We start from the raw sequence: 25,451 nt of genomic DNA, 5'->3' as shown, positions 1-25,451 counted from the left end.
GTCATTTACTCAGGTTTATTTTTGCAGGCACTCACAGAAGCAATGTTATTGGCGGATTTAGAACAAGATACAGTTAGTGCTGTTCCTTACTTTTTGTTGTCATCTTCATGCTTTAATTTCATCATCAATGTGATTTTGCATCACACGCTTCATTGTTTGCAGGTTGATTTTGTACCAAACTTTGATAATTCACAAAAAGAACCTTCACTTCTACCCTCTCGGCTTCCAACTTTATTGTTAAATGGTTCTTCTGGGATTGCGGTGACTTCATCTTTTTTATTTTTTATTTTTTTATTCTTTTAAATTTTTTATGCTGCTGTTTTGTGAACAATAGTGTATTCTTTATGCTCAAATCTGATATTCTTTTTCAGGTCGGCATGGCAACCAACATTCCTCCTCATAATCTTGGGGAGTTGGTAGATGTTCTCTGTGCTTTGATTCATAATCCTGAAGCTACAGTTAGTAACCGAACTTTCAGTCCTTGTTCACATTTAATTAGAATACATGATATAAGTTTGAAACTCTCTAACCTATCAAAAAAAAAAAAAAGTTTGAAACTCTCTCTTTCTCTCTCTCTCTCTCTCTCTTTTTAATAATTTTTTTACGCGTACATGTCTTAGTATTGTTGTGTGAATGCCCCTGCTAGTTAGCTGGTTCCTTTTGTATACTTCTTGTACTTAGGGGCGCCTTACGCTTTTAATGACATTGGTTTATTACAAAAAAAAAAAAAAAGTATTGTGTTGAGAAATACTTAGCTGTACGTGTTGTATCCCTTGGCACTTGTTTGAAGGAAGTATACAAGACAACCTAGAGGATATACGTGTGTGTGTGTGTGTTGGGGGGAGGAATGTTCCTGCTTTTAATCATCTTACAGTGTGCTTGGAATGAGTTTAAGGCCAATCTTTTCAAATGCAATATTTAAGGTCTAAAATTTAAAAAATATTCTGGAGTATTCATTTCGCTTTTGGAATTTGAAGTAACTCTAGCTTAGTTCATTGGTATAACTCTCTATAAATTTGAATTGCGATTTCATTTCAATATTGACTAGGATTGCTATTGATGAGAAAACTAAGGGTATGTTTGTACGCGGAATGTCTATTCCATAGGAAAGTGAATAGTGGAATGTTAGTTTTAATGATTTTCTTGGTGATTAGTTGCATTTTGGCTCCCTTGGTGATTAGTTTTAATGATTTTCTTGTACTTTTTTCTACTCCGAATTAGGCTTTCTCTTGTATACTTCCTGTATGTTTGGGCCGCGCTTTTCGCCTTTAATGATATTTCAATGACTTATTCCTCAATTTAAGTAATAATTATTTTCCTGGAAATGGCTATTCCAAGTGTTAGAGTATATGATAAGGATTCTATCCTTATCCAAGGTTATTCTATTCCTACTTCTTTAATTCTTAATAAAAGCTATTCCTTTTTCCTAATGGAATAGCCATTCTGGGTACCAAACGTACCCTAATCATATAGTTGGACAGTTGGACTGTAACTTATCATCAACATCTTCTCTTGATATATGATCCTGAATTTTAAATAACCAATTGACATGCACTTTCTTCCTATGTGCACTATAATTTGATTGGTTTTGTGAGTGGCTAATGAGATTCACATTGCCCTTCAAAATTGTATGAGTTCTAACTAGCAAGTGGAAGAGTAACATGTACGGGCAATGGGGTTTCTTGATGGGAGACTGAGAGTATGACTACAAAGATTAGCAGAATGCAAGTTTGGTTGAAGAGGAAGATATAAATTCCAAAAAGAAATAATAGAGGATAGGATGAGAAAGCTTGGGAACAAGGTGGCGGTATCTTTTAGTGACAGGAAGGTAGAATTATTTGAGATGGAAAATTAATGGATGATGAAAAATATTATTTTCATGATGAGATGGATATGAGGCAAGAGAGAAAGGTTTTGATTCAATGTGTGCTTTCAATAGGTTTTGGGTACAAAGAATTGAGAACTAGATGTAAGATATTCTTCTTTTTCTCTTTTTTTCTTTCTTGGTGTTTTCTTTGCATACTACCAATGTCCTAGAGTTGTGTTTTCTTTCTTTTCTTCTCTCTCTCTCTCTCTTTTCTCAACAAATTCATTGCTTATAGAAAAGAATGAAATGATGAGACATTCTGATTGTGCCAGGATGATTTGGCCATGTTGTACAAAAGCCAATGATGGGTTTGGCTAAGAAGACTTTTAGTTTGAGGCAGTACAACAATGCCGTGAAAGCCAAGGGGGAAAAAAAGAATTACCAGTCAAGGCTATGACAAAATATGATGACCTGTGGTTTGATAAATCTTCTGGCCTGAGTTGTCTGAACTATTTGGTGTTAAACATTGTTGAAACTCAGCTTATTTGCTTGTTCTTTTGGAACTTCAGGTTGTAATTTTTGAGGGAATTGTAGACTTCACATGTCTTCTAAGTTCTCTCTTTTCTAATAAAATATTAATTTACCTATTAAAAGAAGAAAAACGCAGCATGATTTTGGTAGCCTACAAATTATTGAATTTGTGAGCATGCCATGTTGAAACATGCATGTGTTGAAAGGCAGCAACTGGAAAAGTCAAATTAATTTTTTTTTTTGCCAAGGGGCAATTAACTAGCTTTTCTTGGCATTGAAAAGATAATCTGTTAGTCAAATATCTTTCATTTGCCGAACTAGCTAGATCAAAATAGAGCTGATTTTACCGCAATTTGGTTGTCGTCATTGCTTTGGTTAAGTTAGAACTGATTACATTGTTATTGAAACTGGAACAAATGCATTAACTTGAGTTCTCTAATTTGTTTTTCTTTGTGTTAGCTGCAAGAATTGTTGGAATACATGCCTGGACCTGACTTTCCAACTGGGGGAATAATTATGGGAAACATTGGGTAAGTATAATTCTATTTTTCCTCTGTACGAACACAAGTGATATGCATTAAGATAGAATGTGTCTCTGCTCGTCTTCTCTACAAACTTTAGTGGGGATTACTCTCTCTCTCTTTCCTCTCCCAGTTGTTTTTGCCCCCCGATTTTTTCTAATCTTGTCTAATCCTGCAACGTAAGTTTGCAGAATTTGTCTTAGCTATGTTATATTTGAGTGATTTGAGGACTAATGACTTACAATTGATGTTGGGTTCTGGTGTTGTGTATTCTGTTATATGCTGTTGGGAGACAATACCTCTATTTGCGACCACTCTAAAAACAGGCTTGCTTGACGCGATGTTGAGGTCCATAAAAGACTTGAGTTTGTGTCCCTTAATACTAATTGGTTTAAGGTGGAATGGCAACTCACAGTCCGACAATTGGTATCAGAGCTAGGAACTTATGGAATCGAGTCACAGGAGCATCATCATGAGGGAGAGATTGTTGGGACACAATACTGCTCCCTGTGACCGCTCTAAAAACAAGCTTGTTTTGCGCGATGTTGAGGTCCATAAAAGACTCGAGTTTGTCTCCCTTAACACCAATTGGTTTTAGGTGGAATGGCAACTCATGGTCCGACATATGCATCCATTCTATTGATTGCGATGGTTACACTGTAGTTTGTATGGACGGGGTGGTCAGTGACACCTGTATTCTGTTTTGCTTTCGTTCTTTTGGCTAGAGTCTTCTAGAGTTGTATCATTTGTTTTTTTTTTTTGTTTTGTAAAATTGCTTAGCTTTCCATATGGCTTAATGCTTATTTTAACGTATCCAACTATTTTTGATGAATGATCTTTTTTTTTTTTTTTTTGTCAAGCATCTTAGAGGCATACAGAACTGGACGTGGACGTATTATAGTGAGAGGGAAAACTGATGTTGAATTGCTTGATCCTAAAACAAAACGAACTGCTATTATTATAAAAGAGGTGATGATCTTGGTCTGCTTTATAGGATTTTGCATGACGTATACACTCATTGTCATCTTGTCATTAAAAAGTTGAACTGGTTGTTTCATTGTCTGTTTTTAATGAAACAGATACCCTATCAGACCAACAAAGCTACCCTGGTAGAGAAGATAGCTGAACTTGTGGAAAACAAGGTAATGCAGTTAGGAAAACTACAATTTGTCTGTCTATCAAATGCAGCATGTGATTGATGATTTTTTTTTTTTTCCCTTTCCTTTTCTTTTTTAAAGGCAATTGACAACCATTCTCTAGTTTTTAGACTATTTGTTTTAGGTTCCACATGGCTTTGTTTGGAACTTGGGTCTAGATGGATATGGAAGGTTAATCCTTTCTTTGACATCTTCAGTTTGGCTCAATTTTCCATTTCAAATATTTTTTCTACTCACTGTACTATTAGCATACCTTACTACAGCTTTACATGTATCAGAATGATGTTTTCTGGGAGAACAATGTCTTTGTTTAATAAGCCATTCATTTTTTTTTAGTTCCAATAAACTTGTGGTGTTCTGTGTGCTATCTATAATTTGCACTCTGAAATAGTCTTTGGACTATTAGATCAGATCAAACTCATACAACTAGTGACAACGTTGAGGATGAAGATAAGGAAGATAAACATCAAGTGTCAATAGAAGAATACTCGTGATAGAACTCTAATATTCAGCTACAGTATTTATCTTGTATTGCTATGATAGAGATTAAGTTAGATATGATATGTTTCTTGTAATTGAGATAAACTCAAGAATGATTATCAATACAAACACTGCCATACCAGTTGAGGTAGGCAGCATTACAAACAATTCTATTTTATCCTATATGGACCAAATGGCATCTCCATGTATCATCAATTTTGGGTGAAGGGTGAATTCACGAGCTCAATCCTGTACAAATTCTGAGTTGTATCTACCTAGAAAAAATGTAATAATTCCATTATAACCTTTCAAGTCATAGTTGATGGAACAAGATAATCTTCTTAATTCTCTATTTTCTTTATTAACAAGGCCAACTTTTTTTGGGAGTGACTCGCTTCAATGGTCGTAAACAAGGCCATAATCTTCTTTTCAAAACCCTCAACATGAAAGCCCCACAATATGACGAATTTCCTTCACTGTATGCAATACTCAGACTAAAGACTTTGTCCTGCACTTTTCTTATTAGCAAACGTGGGGTAGGAGTTAAATGGAATGGGCTCCTCCTCAGAGAACACTTCCATATACAAGCAAGATGCGATTACATTAACAAGAGAATCGCTCCTGTCCCCGCCACTGACATTACATCCATTCATCTCAGCAGAAACAATACCTTTCCCCTTATCTACACTAGCACTGCCCTCTGCAAGTCCTGAGAGGAGGATGGTGGTGAGGAGAGAAAATAATCCAGCAAAGAAACCCGCTTCCCTCCTTTAGCAACAAAAGCCCACTCTAATGTTACAGAAGTTTTGAAGACTGCAAAAGGATGGTTGTGAAACTAAAGTCATTCTCCTTCAATACTCTTTTCTACTAGACAACGACTTAAGACTATCTTAATTTGCTTGGTTTTCATGATTTTCTTGACCTTTTTTTTTTTTGTTCCTAACTAGGTGTATGTCTTATATACTTCGTGTGTACATGGGTTACACATTTTGCACTTTTTAATGATATTTTGATACTTAATCAAAAATTATATTTTTATACTTAGCATAGAAAAATCCAATTTTTTATTTTTATTTTTTATTATTATTATTTATATATTTTTTTTGTTATTGAACTCCAACTTTTAAACTAAGTACAATATCATTCCATTTTTTAATTCTTTTTTTTTGGGCTTGTAAAATAATTTTGTATAAGTGTTTGTTTTTTCAACTATTAAATGTGACATGAGTAAACTTTGGTGTTGTTGCTTTCTCTTGGATTGTCTTCTTTGTAATTTATCTCTAATTGCCTTCAATATTTCTGATATATAGATTGTTCAGTGTTTTTTTTGGTGACGAGGAATCCCTTGCGGGTAAACTCCCGTCACTTGAGCAGGCCCAATCCAAGTACTGTGTCCAAGGATTTGAAAACATGCCAATAGTGTAGGGAGCATACCTACTTGCCAATTTGGTTGGCCCTGTGGGCCAGCATGTTTATTTTTGCTTATTTGTTGCGTTTTGGAATTGGCTATGTTGTTTGCCTGCAATTTTTTCACGTAATAATTTTAATTGGTTCCCAGTTGTAATTAGTTTTCTTTTAAACAGAGTTTAGACGGCATTAGTGATATTCGGGATGAAAGTGATCGATCTGGAATGCGTGTAGTCATCGAGGTTTGTAGAATGTCAAGTGCTGAGATTTTCTGAATATTTACTAGTTGTTGAGGACAATTATTTCGAACAACTCAAATAGGATGGTAAGATCTATTAGTTAAAAACATTCTACTTATTGGATCATGACTCATTAAATCTGTTTTTCAGCTAAAAAGGGGATCTGAACCGTTGCTTGTCCTTAATAATCTTTGCCGCCTCACTTCTCTTCAGTCTAGTTTCAGCTGCAATATGGTAGGGTGAGTATTTTCTCCCCTCACTACAAAATATTGATTGGAATTAAAGGTTTTTCTTTTCTGTTACGCGTCTATTAAGTGAAGCAAATCTGATACTACTCTTCAGTTTTCGATTTATGAATAAAACTTGATTTTACTTGTCCTTTGTATTAAACTTGAGCTTTGTGTACTGGGCCCTCAAAAATTCAATATATTGGCTGGAAATGAGTGCTTTTAATGGGTGTTATGACTTCAGAACTGAATATAACATAGATGAGGTGGAAGTATTTTTTTTCTTCATTGGATCAGAGAATTACAGGTACAAGATGTATGATAGACACACGATATTGTTTATGAACAAGAGCTGTGTGTTGAATCTAAGCACAAAATGTGGCCATTTTGGTGTATTGTTAAGAATTCCTTTTACTGCATTTGAAAATATTAAAGAAGAAATGCCACAGAAAATGTGTGAATCGTGGACAGCCTTTGAGAAATCATTTGAGAATAAGGGCCAAAAGAGTCATTGCTTTGCGGGGGTGTATGGACCCAACAGAGTCATTGCTAGGCGTTTTCTTTGGGAGGAGTTGGCAGGGGTCATGAGCTGTTGGGACGTGCCGTGGTGTATCGGCGGGGATTTCAATGTCACCCTTCATCCTAGTGAAAGGTCGAGGGGAGCTCATTCGCGGTCGGCAATGAGGGATTTTGGTGATTTCATATCGGATCAGGGTCTCATGGATCTCCCCTTAGTGGGGGGGATTTCTACTTGTCTAATAACAACTCTTGGTCTAGGATTGACCGCTTTCTTGTCTCCCCGGAGTGGGAAGCCCGCCATCCAGATTTGCGTCAGAAGAAGATGCTACGGGCCTGCTCCGATCATGCCCCTATTATATTGGACTGTAATTCTCATGCGGGAGGTAAAAGGCCTTTCAAATTCGAGAACATGTGGCTCAAAGAGGAGGGTTTTGTGGACAAAGTGCGCAGTTGGTGGGGTTCGTATCATTTCCAGGGCACGCCGAGCTTCATTATTTCCAAGAAGTTGCAAGCACGAAAGGGGGACATTAGGAGATGGAATGCTCAAGAGTTCGGCAATGTGGGGGCTAGTATTAAGGCTCGTATGGAAGATATCAAAGCTTTGGATAGGGTGGAGGAAGAGAGAGGTTTATCCACGGAGGAGATCGAGAAGAGAAGGATGCTTGCTAGGGAGTTAGAAGTTTCCCTCCTTCAAGAAGAAATCAGCTGGAGGCAAAAATCTAGAATCCGTTGGTTGAAAGAGGGTGACAAGTGTACCAAATTCTTCCATCGGATTGCTAATGCCAATAGAAGACAGAACTATATTGAGTCTCTGATCATTCATGGCACTGCTATCTCTGATCAAGAGGCTATTAGCAGTCACATTACTCGATTTTATAAGACGCTCTTCACAGAGACTCTTAGTTGGAGACCGAGGTTGGATAATCTTCATCTCGATATGTTGGAAGGGGAAGAGTCTTCTAGTCTGGAAGTTCCTTTTGAGGAAAGGGAGGTGTGGGAGGTGGTCAAAAAGATGGATAGGGATAAGGCCCCAGGCCCGGATGGTTTTTCTATGGCTTTCTTTCAGGACTGCTGGGAGGTGATCAAAAAGGACATCATGGCTGTTTTTGTGGAGTTCTATGATCGAGGCAAGTTCGAAAAAAGTCTCAATGCTACATTCATTGCTCTTATTCCGAAGTCACATGGGGCATCCGATTTGAAGGACTTCCGTCCTATTAGCCTTGTGGGAGGGATTTATAAGATTATTGCGAAGGTGTTAGCCAATAGAATGAAGGGAGTCATGAACCGGGTCATTTCCAATCCGCAAAATGCGTTCGTCAAAGGAAGACAGATTTTGGATTCGGTGCTTATTGCCAATGAATGCCTGGACAGCCGGATTAGATCTGGGGATCCCGGCCTCTTGTGTAAGTTGGATATGGAGAAGTCTTACGATCACTTGAATTGGAAGTTTCTACTCTACCTTTTAAAAAGGTGCGGTTTTGGTGAGAAATGGTGCTCTTGGATTGAACATTGTATCTCGTCGGTGAGGTTCTCGGTGTTGATCAATGGTTCACCCTCCGGTTTCTTTGGGAGTTCGCGTGGGGTTAGACAAGGCAACCCTCTTTCGCCTTTCTTGTTCATCATGGCCATGGAGGCTTTCAGTAGGATGATTAATGTCTCTATCAGTAGGGGTTTCATCAATGGTTTCTATGTGGGTGCCAGGGACATTGGGCGGGTTTCTGTCTCCCATCTTCTATTTGCTGATGATACGTTGGTGTTTTGTGGGGCATCATCTGAAAATGTCAGATTTATTAAAGCTCTCATTATTGGTTTCGAGGCGGTCTCAGGGTTAAAAGTTAATCGGGCCAAGTCTGTTTTGGTTCCAGTCGGAGATTCGGTGGAGACGGTTGAGTTGGCTGGTGTTTTGGGTTGTGGTACTAGTTCTTTGCCCTTGAAGTACCTGGGTCTTCCGCTAGGGGCGTCCTTCAAGCAGTTGGCTATTTGGGATGACATGTTGGAGAAAATTGCTCGAAGGTTGGCCCCTTGGAAGCGTTCTTATTTGTCTAAGGGGGCAAGGCTCACTCTCATCAAGAGCACTCTATCCAATCTCCCCACCTATCTTTTGTCTCTCTTTCCCATTCCCATTTCCGTGGTGAATCGTATTGAGAAGATTCAACGGGATTTTTTATGGGGGGGGTTCAAGGATGAGACTAAGTTCCATTTGGTAAGTTGGCATGAGGTGTGTTCTCCAATTGCTGAGGGAGGGCTAGGGATTCGGAGTTTGCATCTTTTCAATCAAGCTCTCTTGGGGAAATGGTTATGGAGATTTGCAAATGAGGAAGAAGCTTGGTGGAGAAGTATTTTGGTGGCTAAGTATGGGGTGGTTTGGGGGGGTTGGCGCACTAAAGTTCCTCGTGGAACGCATGGGGTGGGGTTATGGAAACACATTTGTGGAGTTTGGAGGTCGTTTCGGGGTCACTTCAGATTAGATCCTGGTGTGGGAGGGAAGGTCAAATTTTGGGCGGATTGGTGGTGTGGTGAGACGTCTCTCAAGGATGTCTTCCCGGGTCTTTTTAATATTGCTTGCAATAAGGACGCTTCCATTGCGGATATCCGAGAGTGTGTAAATGGGATGGTTCACTGGAATGTTACTTTCACCCGCAGTATTCATGATTGGGAGGAGATGGCCTTAGCCTCTTTCTTCTCGCTCTTGTACTCGTCTTTGATTAGGGGGGAAGGGGTGGACCGGATGTGGTGGATTCACTCAAGTAAAGGGAAGTTTGAGGTCCGCTCTTTCTATAGGATGCTTGCCCTTAAGGTTCCTAATCACTTTCCGTGGAAAAGTATTTGGCGTACTAAGGCTCCTTTGAGAGTAGCGTTTTTTGCATGGGCGGCTGCCCTTGGGAAACCTCTCACGTTGGATAATGTTCGGAAGAGAGGCATCGTTGTGATTAATCGATGTTATATGTGTGAGGCGGATGGGGAGTCCGTGGATCATCTTTTTCTTCATTGTGTAGTCGCACGGAAGTTGTGGGATGTTATCTTTTCTCGCTTTAACATGTGTTGGGTTATGCCTAGAAGTGTAAAAGAGATGTTCGCTAGTTGGTGGGCGGGTGGGAGAACGAGTAGTGCGGTGGTTTGGAAGATGGCTCCCCTTTGTCTCCTTTGGTGCCTCTGGAAGGAAAGGAATGCGAGATGCTTCGAAGATGCGTCGAGGAATCTAGAGGACCTCATTCATTTCTTTTTGTACACTTTATTCACATGGACTTCAGGCTGGCTTGCTCCTTTAGTGATCAACTTTTCTGATTTTCTCCTTATATTCTCTTCTTCTATCTCCCCTACTTAGTCGCTCTCTTGTATACTCCCTGTGTACTTGGGTTGCGCCCCTCTGCGCTCTTTTAATGCATTATTACTTATCAAAAAGGGCCAAAAGAACTGAGGTAGGCAATCAAAGAATTCTTTTACAGGATATGGAAACAAATATCTAGACCCATTGCAATAGTATAACTGAAAAATTAGAAATTCCACTATTTAGACATATTCAATATGTATCAATTGCATGATACATCTATCCCATTTTTATTTTATTTGCCTAAGATATTAATGGAGGATGGGGGTTTCCTTGTCTTGATGATTAAATGTAGAAGATTGCTAATTACTTACGTATGCAGAAGTCACTGAACATCCATGAAAGCAGAAAAGAAACAATCATTCTGACTTCTAGCTGAAATAATTATGCAGAAAATATTTGAAACCTAGCAACTAAACAATGGAACCTCGTTATTGACCATAGTAATATTTCAAGGAGCCTCTTAATAGGCAGCACAATATCTAGCAAATTCCAGGATTTTCAAAATCTCGTGTTGTTTTTGGTCAGGTTTGCAATTCATAGTACTTTTTGTTAATGGAATGGTTTATCCAACATCTAGAATGGGAGATAAGTCTTCCTAGCAACTTTTTAAAAGTGTTGTCTGGATCCTGTTTAGGCCAGAGGCATTCAGTGAGTGTGGGCCCCATCTAAATTGGCATATGTTTGGTGTCTTCCCGTTGCTTAGTTTCTGGTATGCTTTGGGTAGTTGTTTGCTGTGAAGCAGTTTTCCTAATCGTGGGTGTTGTCTTACATAATAATTTTGATGGTTTAATATCTTAGAGTCAAAGATGGGCAATACGCAACCACTATGTTGTTTGTCATGCAAGACCCTAGTTTAAGAGTTGTATCCTTCTTATTTGTCATGCAGCAAGCTAGCATCCTCCAAGAGCCAGAAAAGGAAGTCTGGGATGACGAAAAAAGTGGTGTTATATTTTTTTAATTATTTGGAATCTCTTGTGGAAGTGCTTGCAACAATGATTTTTAATTTCTTATGATGTATCTTTGGACTTCTGTTGTCAATGACTTCACAGTTTTCCTGTTGCTATTTGGGCATGCACCTGTCTGCATGCATGTGGTGTACTGGTGTGTGTCAATGTGTCTGTGGAAAATCAAATAAATTTGTAGTATGAACTATGGCTTGGAGAGATGTACATATTTCACCCTTCTCAAGATGGTTATGTGCTAGTACATACACTTTTGTTTTTGGATTTGAACAATTGATTTGGTTGCCTTGCAGTTTCTTATGTGTTCTGTTAGAAGAGTTATTAGGGTTAGTAAGTCATTAGGGTTTGAGGGTAGTTTGGTCAATATGATATTTCCCTAATCCTATATATTAGGGTGTTTGTATTAGGTTAAGAATAAGCTGAATAATACAGTAGCCTCCTTTTCTCCCTCTAATCTTCTTGCTACAATCCTATTAATATGGTATTAGAGCCTTAGGGTTTAGTTCCTTGTTCCTTTGTTTGTAGTCTTAGTTTTCCACTGTTGTTTGTTTTGTTTTGGTGAGTGTTCTTCTGGTGGCAGTACCGCCCATGTTGGCTTAGATTCCACACGGGCAGTGCCTTGAAAGATGTTGTCCATGGTTGAGTTTGAAAAGAAAAAAAAAAGTTTGCTGTGTGTTTTTACGTGGTTTTTGTGGTGTGTCCTACTAGTTTTCTAAGTTTCTAGTATTTTTTGTGATGTTTGGTGCTATTTGTGGTGGCCGGCATGGTCTGTGGTGGTTGGTGTAAGGTGGCTGGCATGTTGCAATGGCCATCGAAAAAATAAAAATAAAAATTCTGTTAGTGTTGGCGTGGTCTGTGCTGTTGAAAAGTTGCTCTGTGGTCGTCGATTGATTTTGTGGCTGTTGTGTTTGGAGTCGCCAGTGTGTTCTGTCTATCTCCGGCGAAGGTTCTTGTTTGATTTTTTAGCAGTATTTCAACTTGGTTTTGGTGTCTCAAGCATGTTCTGCCTGTATCCTGCGAGTTCCGGCAAGACTCGTTAGTTGATCACATGAAATGTGATCGTTGTTAGTTGTCGAGATCCGATTGGCCTTGGTGTTTTGCGGTGAGATCCGATTGGCTATGGTGTTTTGCGGTGGTTTTCAACCCGTTGTTGTCTAGCGAGATTATACCGACCTTGGTGTTTTGCGGTGAGATCCGACTGGCCTTGGTGTTTTGCAATGGGTTCCGACCAGTCCTTGTTGTTTTCCGGTGAGATCCTATCGGCTGATTGCCTGTTGCAGTTTCTGACGAGTTTTCAATTGGCATTGAAATTTTAGCAAATTTTCTTGTTATTTTTATGGGTCTTTGTATTGTGTGCTCCAAGCTGTTCCAACTTGAGGGAGAGTGTTAGAGTATGTTTTTATGTGTTTTTCATTTGCTTGTTTCTTCCAAGCTGGATTTATATGATCCAGCATGAGGGGGAGTGTTAGAAGAGTTATTAGGGTTAGTAAGTCATTAGAGTTTGATGGTAGTTTCGTCATTATTATTTTTTTTTTTGATAAGTAATATTTTATATCAAAAGCGCAGAGGGGCGCAACCCTAGTACACAGGAAGTATACAAGGGAAACGACTAACTAGAAGAAGAGAAAAGAACAAGAAAATCAAGAAAGCTAATAACTAAAGGAGCGAGCCAAGCCGCTGTCCATGAGTAGAGGGTATGGAAAAAGAAGGCCGTGAGTTCCTCCAAGGATCGCTCAGAATCCTGAAAGCATCTCTCATTCCTTTCTAACCATAGGCACCACACAATGCATTGAGGAACCATTTTCCAAACAACGCCACTCGGAAGGTGAATATGGCTAAATCAGCCTTGGTTCCGGTAGGTGAGGTGGCTACCGGTAGGTTAGGTGAGGTGGCTAAATCAGCCTTGGTTCCACCCCACTCGGAACCAAACTTTGCATCCACTACAATTCTCCACCAAGCCTCTCTCTCATGCACATAACGCCATAGCCATTTCCCTAATAGGGCTTGATTAAAGACTCTCAATTTCCTGATCCCTAAACCACCTTTAGAGATCGGAGAGCATACCTTGTCCCACTTGACCAAATGGTACTTGAACTCTTCGTTGAGACCACCCCAAAGAAAGTCACGTTGAAGCTTCTCAATACGCTTGGCCACTGAAGCAGGTATAGGAAAGAGAGATAATAAATAAGTAGGAAGGTTAGAGAGTGTGCTCTTGATTAAAGTGACCCTTCCTCCCTTAGAAAGGTATAACCTTTTCCAACTGGCCAACTTACGCTCAACTTTTTCCAGCGTATCATCCCAAATGTTTTTGGCCTTAAACCGGGCGCCCAAAGGAAGCCCTAGATATTTCAAAGGCAGGGACGCTATACCACAACCCAAAACCCCTGCCAATTCTTCCATAATAGCCACCTCACCTACCGGAACCAAGGCTGATTTAGCCATATTCACCTTCATACCTGAGACAGCTTCAAAACAAATGAGAAGAGCTTTAATAGAGCGAATTTGGTCCCTATTTGCCCCACAAAATACCAACGTGTCATCTGCAAATAAAAGATGAGAGATGGTGACCCTCTCAGGCAAATTGGCTCCCACAGAAAAGCCCGAGATACGTCCATTATCAATGGCGGCAGCAATCATCCTGCTAAACACCTCCATAATAATGACAAACAAGAAGGGAGACAATGGATCCCCCTGCCTTACCCCTCGAGAACTTCTGAAGAACCCTGAGGGAGTACCATTGATCAATACAGAAAAGCGTGCCGTCGAAATACATCGTTCAATCCATGAACACCATTTCTCCCCGAAACCACATCGCCTGAGAAGATACAATAGAAACTTCCAATTTATATGATCATAAGCCTTCTCCATATCCAATTTACAAAGCAGCCCTGGTTCCCCTGAATTGATTCGGCTATCCAAACATTCACTTGCAATAAGGACCGAATCCGTAATTTGCCTGCCCTTCACAAAAGCATTTTGAGGCTTTGAAATCACCCTATCCACAACCCTCCTCATCCTATTAGCGAGAACTTTAGCAATAATCTTGTAAGTCCCGCTTATAAGACTTATAGGACGGAACTCCTTAAACTCGGAAGCCCCGGACACCTTTGGAATGAGAGAAATGAAAGTAGCATTAAGACTTTTTTCAAACTTACCACGAGTATGAAAGTCTGAAAATACCGCCATAATGTCTTCCTTAATCACCTCCCAGCACTCTTGAAAGAAAGCCATAGAGAAACCATCCGGACCTGGTGCCTTATCTCTGTCCATGCCTTTAACCACCTCCAAAACCTCCTTTTCATCAAAAGGAACTTCTAGCTGGTTGGCCTCATCCGCATTCAACATATCAAAAGCAAGATTGTCCACCCTAGGCCTCCAATCACAACGTTCCGAAAATAAGGACTCGTAAAATTGCACCGCCTGATCCTTGATGAGGTCTTGGTTAGAGGAAAGAGATCCATTAATGGCTATGGACTCAATGGAGTTGCATCTACGATTAGAATTGGCGATCCGATGAAAGAACTTAGTGCACTTGTCCCCCTCTTTGAGCCACCGAATCCTGGATTTTTGTCTCCAACTAATTTCTTCTTGTAAAAGAGAGATCTCCAATTCCCTAATAACCACCCTTTTTCTTTCCTTCTCTTCTTCATCTAATTCCCTCTCCTCCTCCAATCTGTCCATGTTCTTCAATTCTTCCGCTTTCTCTAAGCATCTTGCACTTACATTACCAAATTCCATCTCATTCCATCTTTTAATGTCCTCCTTTAACGCCTTAAGCTTTTTGGCCAATATAAAACTTGGAGAGCCAAAAAAACTATAAGACGACCACCAAGCCCGTACCCTATCGACAAAACCAACATTTTTCAGCCACATGTTTTCGAATTTAAAAGGCCTCTTACCCCTAATCATGGCGTCACAATCAAGCAAAATGGGGAAATGATCCGAACATAGTCTAAGCAACCTCTTCTGTAACACACCAGGATATTTGATTTCCCATTCTGGAGAGACTAGGAAACGATCAATCCTAGACCGTGAGTAAGAATTAGACCAAGTGAATGTACCTCCAGCCAAGGGAAGATCCATGAGCCCCTGCTCAGAAATGAAATCCGAAAAATCCGACATTGCTCGTGTGAGACGTGCTCCCCCCGCCCTTTCACTAGGAAAGTGAGTGACGTTGAAATCACCACCAATACACCACGGCACCTCCCACCAACTGATGAGACCAGCTAACTCTTCCCATAAACGATGTCTAATGGAATCGAAATTCGGACCGTAAACCCCCGCAAAGGCCCAAACAAAATCATCCTCCACATTCTTGAACGAGCAGGCTGCAACAAATTCCCCCACACAAACCTCAAGCTTCGTGACCACCCTTCTATCCCACATCAATAAGATTCCACCCGAAGCGCCTCTAGCTGCCACAAAGCACCAGTCTGCATACGCACATCCCCACAAATTTCTCACAAAACTCCTGGAAATATACTCCATTTTTGTCTCCTGAAGGCACACAATGTCTGCCTTCCATTGTCTGAGCATGTTTTTCACCCTCAAACACTTATTGCCCTCATTGAGCCCCCTCACATTCCAAGAGATTATCCTAGGCTTCATGGATAATCTCTTTGTGCCCTTCCCTTCACCCTAGCCCTGCAACTATTACCATCATAATTGATAGAACTTACCAAATTATTAAGTTCCCTTGAGCCTTTTTTTCCCCCATTTGAGATCATTCCTGCTCCTTTCCCTTCATTTTCTGCAATAATAGTCGCAAACAACTCCAAAAGCTTCCCTTCAAACCCATCGCATGAGATACCCACAACATGACTAAATTCCTCCACCATTTTCAAGACCTTGTCAGTGGGTTGATTCCCCTTTTTTCCTTTAAGTCCCAATGTTGGACAGCTTAGAAGCGGACTGTGATCCTCCCCTTCGAAAATTGCCAACTCCCATCCTGCCAGTTTCGTCATTATGATATTTCCCTAATCCTATATATTAGGATGTTTCTATTAGGTTAAGAATAAGCTGAATAATACAGTAGCCTTCTCTTCTCCCTTTAATCTTCCTACTACAAATCTATTAACATGTGCAATTGTTGATCTTTACAAACTTACACCTGATATATCTACAGAAAAGTTGAGGGGGAAAGTAAATTTTGTGCATCTAGTGTTGAAATATGTTTAAAAGAAGGTAGTCCAAAACCAGCTAATGTAAGTAGAGAAAAACCAACTGGTGCCAACAACAGACCTGCAATAAGACTCCGGCCTTGAAGAAGATAAAAGAAGATATTGAGTGTTTTAAACCACAGAAAGATTGCTTTCTCTTTGCACATGTTTCTTGATTTGCTGCTTACTAATTTTTTCTATAATTTATTTGTACTGATTTCTGCTTATTGTGCATTTCTGCTCAAATGATATGTCATAATACATTGTTTGGATTTGCATGATGTTTAACTTTTTCACAGAATTCTTGATGGACAACCGAAGCTGATGGGTCTGAAGGAACTACTGCAAGCATTCTTAGATTTTAGATGCTCTGTTGTCGAGAGACGCGCTAGGTTTAAGCTTTCACAAGCACAGGAAAGAAGACATATTGTCGAGGTATGCTGGACTTGTCTTACTACATCGTTGCTTAAATTATCTTGCCAACAAATAATGTGTTTGGGCTTGTCTGTGTGCGAGCTGTCCGTGCCTGCTTGTGTGCATGCATGTGTGTGTTTTAGCCTTAAAAGGAATGAGAGCATGAGATGACTTATTCTTATTTTTTCAGACTGCATTTGAAATGAATCTACCTCTTTATTATGTCTATGTTGTGAATCTCATTGACTTTATTTGTGCTGTTTACTGGCTCCATTTACCAAGTACTTTGTGTGTGTGTGTATCAGTGTGCCTTGAGAACAGTTGAGAACTTGAGATGATTTCATTATTTTTCATGTTGCATATTAATGAATGGATCTATTCATTATTTATATCTTACAAACGCCTGTTACTAAATTTTTTTCATGTCATGGTACCAGTCTACCCAAATTATATGGTCCTTCAAATTTGAAGTATCTGAAATTGACTGGGGAACAAACATATATATTTTTTTCCTCGTTGCATATTAATGAATGGATCTATTCATTATTTATATCTTACAAACGTCTGTTACTAAATTTTTTTCATGTCATGGCACCAGTCTACCTAAATTATATTGTCCTTCAAATTTTAAGTATCTGAAATTGACTGGGGAACAAACATATATATATTTTTCCAGGGCAGCTGGGAACCAAAAATTACTTTATAGGTAATGAATTTGCCTTTCATCAATTGTTTCAGTTATTAAGATTTTTTTTTTTTTAATTGTGTATACTTAGGGTATTGTCGTGGGGCTTGATAATTTGGATGGAGTTATTCATATAATAAGGCAAGCTTCAAGCAATGCAATTGCATCTGCTGGTTTAAGAAATGGTGAGTTTAGTTTCTCTTTTTCCTCATTCTTGATCTTGCCCTTCTGATTTTAGCTTTCCTCCCCCGCTCCTGTTTCGGTGAGTGCAACTTAATTATAATTAAATTCAGTTTATGCCTCATTAAGTAATCAATGTCTTCTCCAGACTTCCATTTGCTGATATACTATATAACTGAAAAGGCAGAAAAACTGAGTCTATGATAATTTTGCATTATTAACTAGAATGTCTTTTCTTGACAGTTCTTTCCCATTATCTTGCTATAGTCCATGTAGCCAAAGGCTTAGCTGGGCTCTTCCTTAAGTGCTTGGTGGAGGCAACACATCAAACCATGCCTCAAGACCCTTGAGGCTGTCTTGAGGCATGGCAAATGCTAGAGTTGTTTAAGCATAACAAGTGTAGCAATTTTTCAATATTTTTGGGATAGTTATTCTTTTCGTGCCCCAATGAACTTTATAGTTTTGAGATACCTATAAAGGTGTATAGCAATATAAGGAATAAATGGTCAAAGGATCAAAGTAAACCTATAGGAGAATTTCCAAGGTTTGCTTTTTAAGCCATGACGAGATTCAAGTAAAACTTGGTGCTTCCTACAAATTTTATAGATCATGTTCTGGGCTTTGCATTCTGAAATGCCAAGTTAAGGGCTAAAAAATGGTAGAGTTCATGAATGGACTGTGAAAGTCCTATCAATGGTGATTTTAATGCTAAAATAATGATAGCTTTGGTTGCTAATGTTAAAGTAACTCATGAGCGTACGAAAAGTTCCGTAGCGAGCTTCCAAGCATCAAGCTTATGCATGTTAGCTTGATTTGCCTGTCAGTTGTATCATTTAACAGATACTATCTTTAAGTTTGTTTTCGTACTATTTTCTTTCTTTGTTTTCTCCTATTCACTCAGAGTCTATCCTTTACATGGTGCAGAATATAATCTATCTGAGAAACAAGCGGAAGCTATACTGGACATTAGTCTAAGAAGACTCAACCTTCTTGAGGTGCTTTGTGGTTCTGCTAGTTATTAATTTCTTTCCTTTTTGCTAGAGTTTTATCAAATCTCTTTATGATTGGACAGCTTCTGGAACTTTTAAATTTTAGGAGTTTCTATTTTTCTTATTTCTATGGGTGTACCGCTTTTATACAATCCGTGTACTAGGTTGCACCCCTCTGGTGATTTTTTCTAAGATAATCTAACTACTTTTTCGCTGAACAAGATTTCTTAGGTTGTTTAATATTATAATTATTATAATTACAGTGGTATTTTGCTTTAATTATTACATAAAATCGTTACAGATATTTATTCTCCTTATTGTGCAGAGAAAAAAGTTCGTTGATGAAAGTAAATCCTTGATGGACCAAATATCTGAATTAGAGAAACTTTTATCAAGCAGGAAGCACATATTACAGGTAGACATTATAATAAAGGCCAAGTCATATTCTGTTTTATGTAGAAGAGTACGTATGCTATCAAATGTAAATGCTAGGTTATTTGTATGTATCTCTTACTTTTGGTGATTCTGGGTCTTCGCCCAAGTTTATAACTCTGGCACTGGGTCACATTTCTCTGCGCCACTTTGTGTTGTTCTAGTTAATGAGCTTCAAACTTAACCTAAATTGTATGTGCTCTAACATTGCAATTTTTACATTTCATCTTTGTCTGCCAACGATATGTACAATTTCTTGTCATTATTTTGATACCATGTGCTTTGATTAGTCACCATCTAGATTTTCGATGGCTTTTAGTTTTTGTGGTTACAAGTCTGTTGAAATAGACCCTTTGCTTTGTGTGTGTCATCTGCTTTTGGGTATCTAGTTTCTTCCTATTGTTATATTGTTATCATGTTTATTTTCCTTCTTTCGATTTGGCAAGGACAATGTCTTTCTAACAAAGAGCTTACACAATGTATTTATTTTGCTCCTCTAATTGCTCATTATGTTCTCTCTCTCTCTCTCTCTGCTGTTTTCATCTGTCCAAGCTCTTTTTTTTTTTTTTTCCTGCTTGCTTTTACGAATTTTGGCTATATTCTATTGAAAATTCAGTCCCTCCACCTGCCCCTTCTTTCTTTTGTTTTATATATGATGGGCATTGCAATCTCTTTTATCATTAGCTAGGAAGCAGTGGTTATAAGCTAGTGTTATGTTGGTATAGATATATAATGCGTCAGTCATGCCAATTTGAGAGATATACTAACAGTACAAACACAGCAGAACATATCCCATAGTTCAACCCATGTAACCTCGTTACTTTGAACTCTTTCTCTTTTGCATATGTATTACTAAAATGGGTAAAAGTACATATTTGGTTAATGATATGCCATTGACAGTGTTCATGTATGCTTTGATTGGTGTGGAACAAACATTGGAAACTTGAAATTGAACATTTGTTTCTAGAAATACTTGGGCGGTGGTGTAATATTATAAAATAAATACTACCAAAGAAATAAATATTTTTCTGAGATCTATACATATAGTTGTCTACAACTTATTCTTGAGTTGATGATATGTGGTACTGCTGTGTTTATTTTTTATTTTTTTATTTTTTTTTCTCGGATACATCAGAGCATTCAATTTGAAATCCAAAGGTTAAATTTCAAAGTGACAACAATGGATGTGCATAACATGCTAACTAATTGTCAATGAAGTTGAAGAGCTAAAGAGAACCTTCAGTTACGAGATCAGGAGCCTAAGAAAATCTCGAGCAAGCATGCCCATCCCATAGAACTAAATATTCTTTTTTTTTTTTCCCCCTCTTCTTCCCTAACAGCTTGGTGATGTTTCTACTTATGTATTAGTGTTGTTTGGATATGCTTGAGTCAATTGTTACAATTGCTATAATAAAAACTGTGACCCATTTTGAAATACTTTACTGACCCCCCCTTCCTGTCCCCATGTTTTCTTATTAATATCAGGTAATAGAGCAAGAAGCAAATGAACTGAAAAACAAGTTTTTCAGTGCAAGGCGTTCGATGTTGGAGGATACTGATAATGGCCAACTTGAGGACATCGATGTTATTCCGAATGAAGAAATGCTTTTGGTACATAAGAACATTATTCTCATGAAGCCAATTCTTTTGTTTTGGAAATAGATTTGTCTCATTTTATCATATATTTTTCAGGTGCTTAGTGAGAAAGGTTATGTTAAGCGGATGAAACCTAACACCTTTAATCTTCAAAATCGTGGAACAATTGGTAAATCCATTGGAAAGCTAAGGGTAAATGATGCAATGTCAGACTTTATTGTTTGTCATGCTCATGACCATATCCTATATTTCAGGTACTAATTTTTGATAAGTAATTCAATATCAGTAAATAGAACAGTGGGGCGGAACCCTAGTACACAGGAAGTATACAAGATAACCTCCTAATCAGTGAGAAAAAGGTGAGATGTTAGCTGGTTCAATTGTCCTGAAGCAGTTTCAGGAGTTTATGTAAGATAAATCAAGATTATGTGAAGATATGCAGTTGCCTTTAGCTTGGAGTTTATCCCTGATTACTATAATGACTCCTTACAATGTCCCTCCATAAGCTTGTATCTTCAGAGCAAATATTAGTTCTCCCTTCTGCTTTCAAGTTAAAGATAGTAAGCTGGTTAAAACATATTGTTCAGACTTGGGGACTTGCTTTTTAGATCATTGCTAATTTATGATAAATGTTGTCATCTGACTCCAGATACTCTGATCCTGATTGTTGCCCCGCTTATTTATTCCATTCTCCATTAGGATTGCAAATCTTTATTGCATTTGCACCTCATGTGGTGACTTTTAGATATAGGAAGCATTACATGAATTTCTTTTTGCAGTGATAAGGGAATAGTGTACTCAGCTCGTGCATATAAAATTCCGGAATGCACCCGGAATGCTGCTGGCACACCACTTGTTCAGGTATTCACATTATCGGTCTCCCTTTTATTAGTGATTCTTTCTGGTAATTGCTAAATGCCTCTTTTTTTTTTCTTTTTTTTTTTGTGGGGCAGATCTTATCTTTAACTGATGGTCAGAGGATAACATCTGTTATTCCTGTTAGTGATTTTACTGGGGATCAATTTTTACTGATGCTTACAATGAATGGCTACATCAAGAAAGTATCTTTGAATTCTTTCTCATCCATCAGGTCAACAGGAATCATAGCAATTCAGTTGGTTTGTTCTCTTCTTTTATGCTTTATTCTTGCATGTTGGTCAACAATTCCTTATGTGATTTTATTTCCAGGCCTCATACATTAACTTGACAGGTTCCTGGTGACGAGCTAAAGTGGGTTCGTTGTTGTACAAACGATGACCTTGTTGCCATGGCTTCGCAGAATGGAATGGTCACGCTAAGTTCTTGTGAGATTGTATGTTATTTTACATTGCCTTCTCTTTTAATTATAAGCTGGAAATCTGTTCAAACTAATATTGTATTTGGAACGACCTCTATCATCATCATTATTATTATTGTTGTTGTTGTTGTTATTTCTTACTCTCTTGCCGTGCTAGTGCTTTTGTGGCCTATATACAGTTAAATCTTTGCCTCACACCAGGAAATATTATTAAATTTGAAATACTGTAATATTTAAAATATTATCCCTGTTTTGAAGCTTTAGGCGTGATCCATTTCTTGGTTGGTTTAAGTTCTAGGAGCTTTTTTGATTTATTTCAGGGATCCTTCGTGTGTACTTCCCATGTACTTAACTAATGTTTATATAATAGAAGTGAATAACTATTAACTAAGTCTATTCCCGCATTTAATTAATTCTTTAGTTTTAATAGCGAGTGTTTGACTGTCTTGAATTGATTCATTATTGTTTGCATATTAAGACATCTTCAGACGCAGCAAGAAGAGTAGACAACTATTCTAGTCCATGCTCGATAATGCAAAAAGGAATCACTTTTCTAGTTGGTCCATGCAATACAGAGGTAGGTTCAGCCATAAAGAAACAGAAAACATGCTAATGATCATGATGTGTTCACAGTCAATACATGAAGACACCACAGGTTTGTTTTAAGTGACCATGAGATACTAGGGGTGCAAATTCAGGATAACTTAAAGACACCACAGGTCTGATTTCTGATAATAAGTCGGAAAAGCTGCATAGCATGACTCTTAAATTCTATCTGTAATAGCCCACAGCAACCCTGAATTGTAGCTATTGATCACACCAATCCTTTTTAGTGTAAACCTCGCAAGCTCATTAAAATTCACATGAATTATGAAAGATCTGAAACAATGCCATAGATTATAGAAATAAGATTTAGACAGCTATCCAAGTGGGCTAGCTGAGCTTTCTGGGTCTTGGATTGCTGTTTTGGAAGCTCCTGCTTCTCGTCATGGTAGAGAAGAACTCAAGTGTTATGCTGCTCATCCTTGTTTATTTAATAAATTTCTTGATGGGAATAAATTACAGGAACTTCACTGAATTTCTTGTTGCAAGTCTCTTCCTGCGATTTTTTTAGTCATATCATAACATAGATCATGATTCTTATTGCTATTATGCGTCCCTGATACTGTTCTTCAATTCCTTTTCTGCATATTTATACTTCTCACAATTCACTAGTGTATCCTTTAACTTCCGTTTTTGTTGCTCAGATTCGAGCGCAAGGCAGAAATACAAGGGGTGCAGTGGCCATGAGACTAAAAGGAGAAGATAAGATGGCAAGCATGGACATTATACCAGCAGCTATACGGAAAGACTTGGAAGTGGTGTCAGAAGCTAACCCAAGAAGGTAATTAGTTATCGTTATTCTGGATATTTGTTATCTGTAATTTACTAATTTGTAATTAGCATCATGTAAGAATTAAGTGTTGGTAGATCAGTTAGACTTGACAATTAAGGATTGGGCATTTTATCTTATACTTCTAATAATGTATTTCCACAGTGCTAAACGCCTCAAAGGCCCATGGCTGTTGTTTGTTTCCGAAAGCGGTTTTGGGAAGCGAGTGCCCTTGAGCAGCTTCCGTTCATCAGCTTTGAATAGAGTTGGTTTAATAGGATACAAGGTATCTGGAATATAATATTATCTTCCTGATTCAAACGTAAGACTTTTTAGTTCAAGTGCCATAGTAGCTTCTCTTATGGCCTTTCCGCTGCCCTGATTTCAGTTTTCAGCAGAGGACCGCTTGGCAGCAGTCTTTGTGGTTGGATTTTCCTTGTCAGGTAATGTTATTGGTATTCCTTGAAGCTAATCTTCTGGTATCTATGTTTATTTTTCGTCACGCTTTGTAATGAAGCTCCATATATTATATACATTTTATCATTATAAATTAGCAGAAGATGGAGAAAGTGATGAACAAGTGGTTCTAGTTAGCCAAAGTGGTACAGCCAACAGATTTAAGGTTCGGGATGTTTCAATACAGTCTCGGTATGCAAGGTACATATGTTGTAAGATTTATTGTATTCTGAAATACATATGCTTTGAAAAACTTGTCTGCCTTTACAGAAATGGGAAATTACTTTTATTAATGATGTGTCACTGCAAGTTCACCCCTCCCCACTAAAACCATTTTCTTACCTAAATTTATATGGGTGGTGTCCTTTTTCTGTTTTCCAATGACATAACACATTTTATGTGCTTCAAGAGGAAATTAAGAAAATTTCTCTGACAAGTCCCCCCTTCTATCCCTTGTGCTGAAACCAATAATTTTGTATTTTTGTTGTGACATGCTGTCCATATATCTCCCTAAATGGACTTCAACTTTAAGCTCAATTTAGTTGTTTGAAACAATTAGGATGATAATTACGAAGCTTTACCTTTTGTTATTTAGTATTTTTGTAGTGGAAGTACTAAGATGTGATCCACTTCGGATATATGGTCAACAAATCCTTATTTTGTGTATCAAGTAGTTAATTATTGCCATGATCATGACTTAGATTTCTTAAAACAAATATATTCTGCAGGGGAGTAATCTTGATGCGGCTGGATTATGCTGGAAAGATCCACTCTGCATCATTAATCTCAGCAACAGAAGCTGAGGCTGATCAGGAAGAATTTGAAGAAGCTGCAGTCCATGCTTAAGGAGGATAACTGGGAGAATCTCTGCTAATTCTAATGGCAGCTAAGCTCTCATGTAAATGACCTGTGCAAGTAAAATGTTGTTTATGTCGCAATACCATCATTGGTAGTAGAACAATTTTGTACATGCTGTAATTTTTTTGTACCATTTCCGTTAATGACAATGTAGTTTCTCAATTGCTCAAGTTGGGTGAAATTTCAATTTCATTTGTGCAAGAATGGATGATCCAATTTCTCTCTCAAGGGTCAGCTTGATATTCTATATTTAAATTAAATGATTTAGATTTTGTTATCTCAATGACCACCATCTGATACAATCTTTTGGTGGCAATTACTCTAGAATGTGTTATTCTAGAGTAATAATTGGGTTTCATTGTATCGAGAATAATTTTATACAATCCTCTTAACACGGTAAGAAAAATGAAAAAAATATATTCTAAAGAAATTGTTGTTGCTAATTGCTATCGAGCCTTGAAGTTTGAATTTTTGCCTTAATAATTTTCCCTTTTTAATTTGAACTACTTCTCAACATATAAGATTGGTGAAGTTTTAAATAAATTTTATCCATAAGGTTTTTCAATTTAAATTCAAATGTTTAAATAAATTTCAGACTCTCTGTTACTAATTTTTGTTTAATTGGACGGAAATTATGCCAAGTGCGTCTTACATAAAATTTTGATACCCTCTATTCTAATTTTGCCATAATTAAAACATATGAAATTACATAATTATTTTTATTAAAACCTATAAAATTGAAGGTAATTATGTAATTTTATAGGTTTTAATGAGAGCAAAATTGAAATAGAGGGCATCAAAATCTCACGTGGGATGATTTCTGTCTAATTAG

General features: G+C 37.9%; 1 protein-coding gene across 1 annotated transcript in view; it reads left to right on the top strand.

The window, feature by feature from the left end:
• Positions 1 to 24,806, top strand: part of LOC132177403 (DNA gyrase subunit A, chloroplastic/mitochondrial) — a 30,699-nt gene extending 5,893 nt beyond the window's left edge. Inside the window, exons 5-26 of the mRNA XM_059589697.1 lie at positions 28 to 72; positions 163 to 261; positions 372 to 458; positions 2,798 to 2,868; positions 3,720 to 3,828; positions 3,939 to 4,001; positions 6,080 to 6,145; positions 6,293 to 6,381; positions 16,640 to 16,775; positions 17,531 to 17,624; positions 18,544 to 18,614; positions 18,934 to 19,023; positions 20,526 to 20,651; positions 20,733 to 20,890; positions 21,416 to 21,497; positions 21,590 to 21,754; positions 21,847 to 21,948; positions 23,181 to 23,317; positions 23,471 to 23,591; positions 23,694 to 23,748; positions 23,863 to 23,962; positions 24,490 to 24,806. Of these exons, the coding sequence (XP_059445680.1) occupies positions 28 to 72; positions 163 to 261; positions 372 to 458; positions 2,798 to 2,868; positions 3,720 to 3,828; positions 3,939 to 4,001; positions 6,080 to 6,145; positions 6,293 to 6,381; positions 16,640 to 16,775; positions 17,531 to 17,624; positions 18,544 to 18,614; positions 18,934 to 19,023; positions 20,526 to 20,651; positions 20,733 to 20,890; positions 21,416 to 21,497; positions 21,590 to 21,754; positions 21,847 to 21,948; positions 23,181 to 23,317; positions 23,471 to 23,591; positions 23,694 to 23,748; positions 23,863 to 23,962; positions 24,490 to 24,607 (2,184 nt within the window). The 3' untranslated portion in view covers positions 24,608 to 24,806. The remainder of the gene's footprint in view (positions 1 to 27; positions 73 to 162; positions 262 to 371; positions 459 to 2,797; positions 2,869 to 3,719; positions 3,829 to 3,938; positions 4,002 to 6,079; positions 6,146 to 6,292; positions 6,382 to 16,639; positions 16,776 to 17,530; positions 17,625 to 18,543; positions 18,615 to 18,933; positions 19,024 to 20,525; positions 20,652 to 20,732; positions 20,891 to 21,415; positions 21,498 to 21,589; positions 21,755 to 21,846; positions 21,949 to 23,180; positions 23,318 to 23,470; positions 23,592 to 23,693; positions 23,749 to 23,862; positions 23,963 to 24,489) is intronic.
• The last annotated feature ends 645 nt before the right edge of the window (positions 24,807 to 25,451 follow it).

The sequence above is a fragment of the Corylus avellana genome, chromosome ca4, assembly GCF_901000735.1.
Source record: "Corylus avellana chromosome ca4, CavTom2PMs-1.0".
Lineage (NCBI taxonomy): Eukaryota > Viridiplantae > Streptophyta > Magnoliopsida > Fagales > Betulaceae > Corylus > Corylus avellana.
Note: the sequence above shows the minus strand (reverse complement) of the source record. Positions and strands in the feature narration are given on the sequence as shown.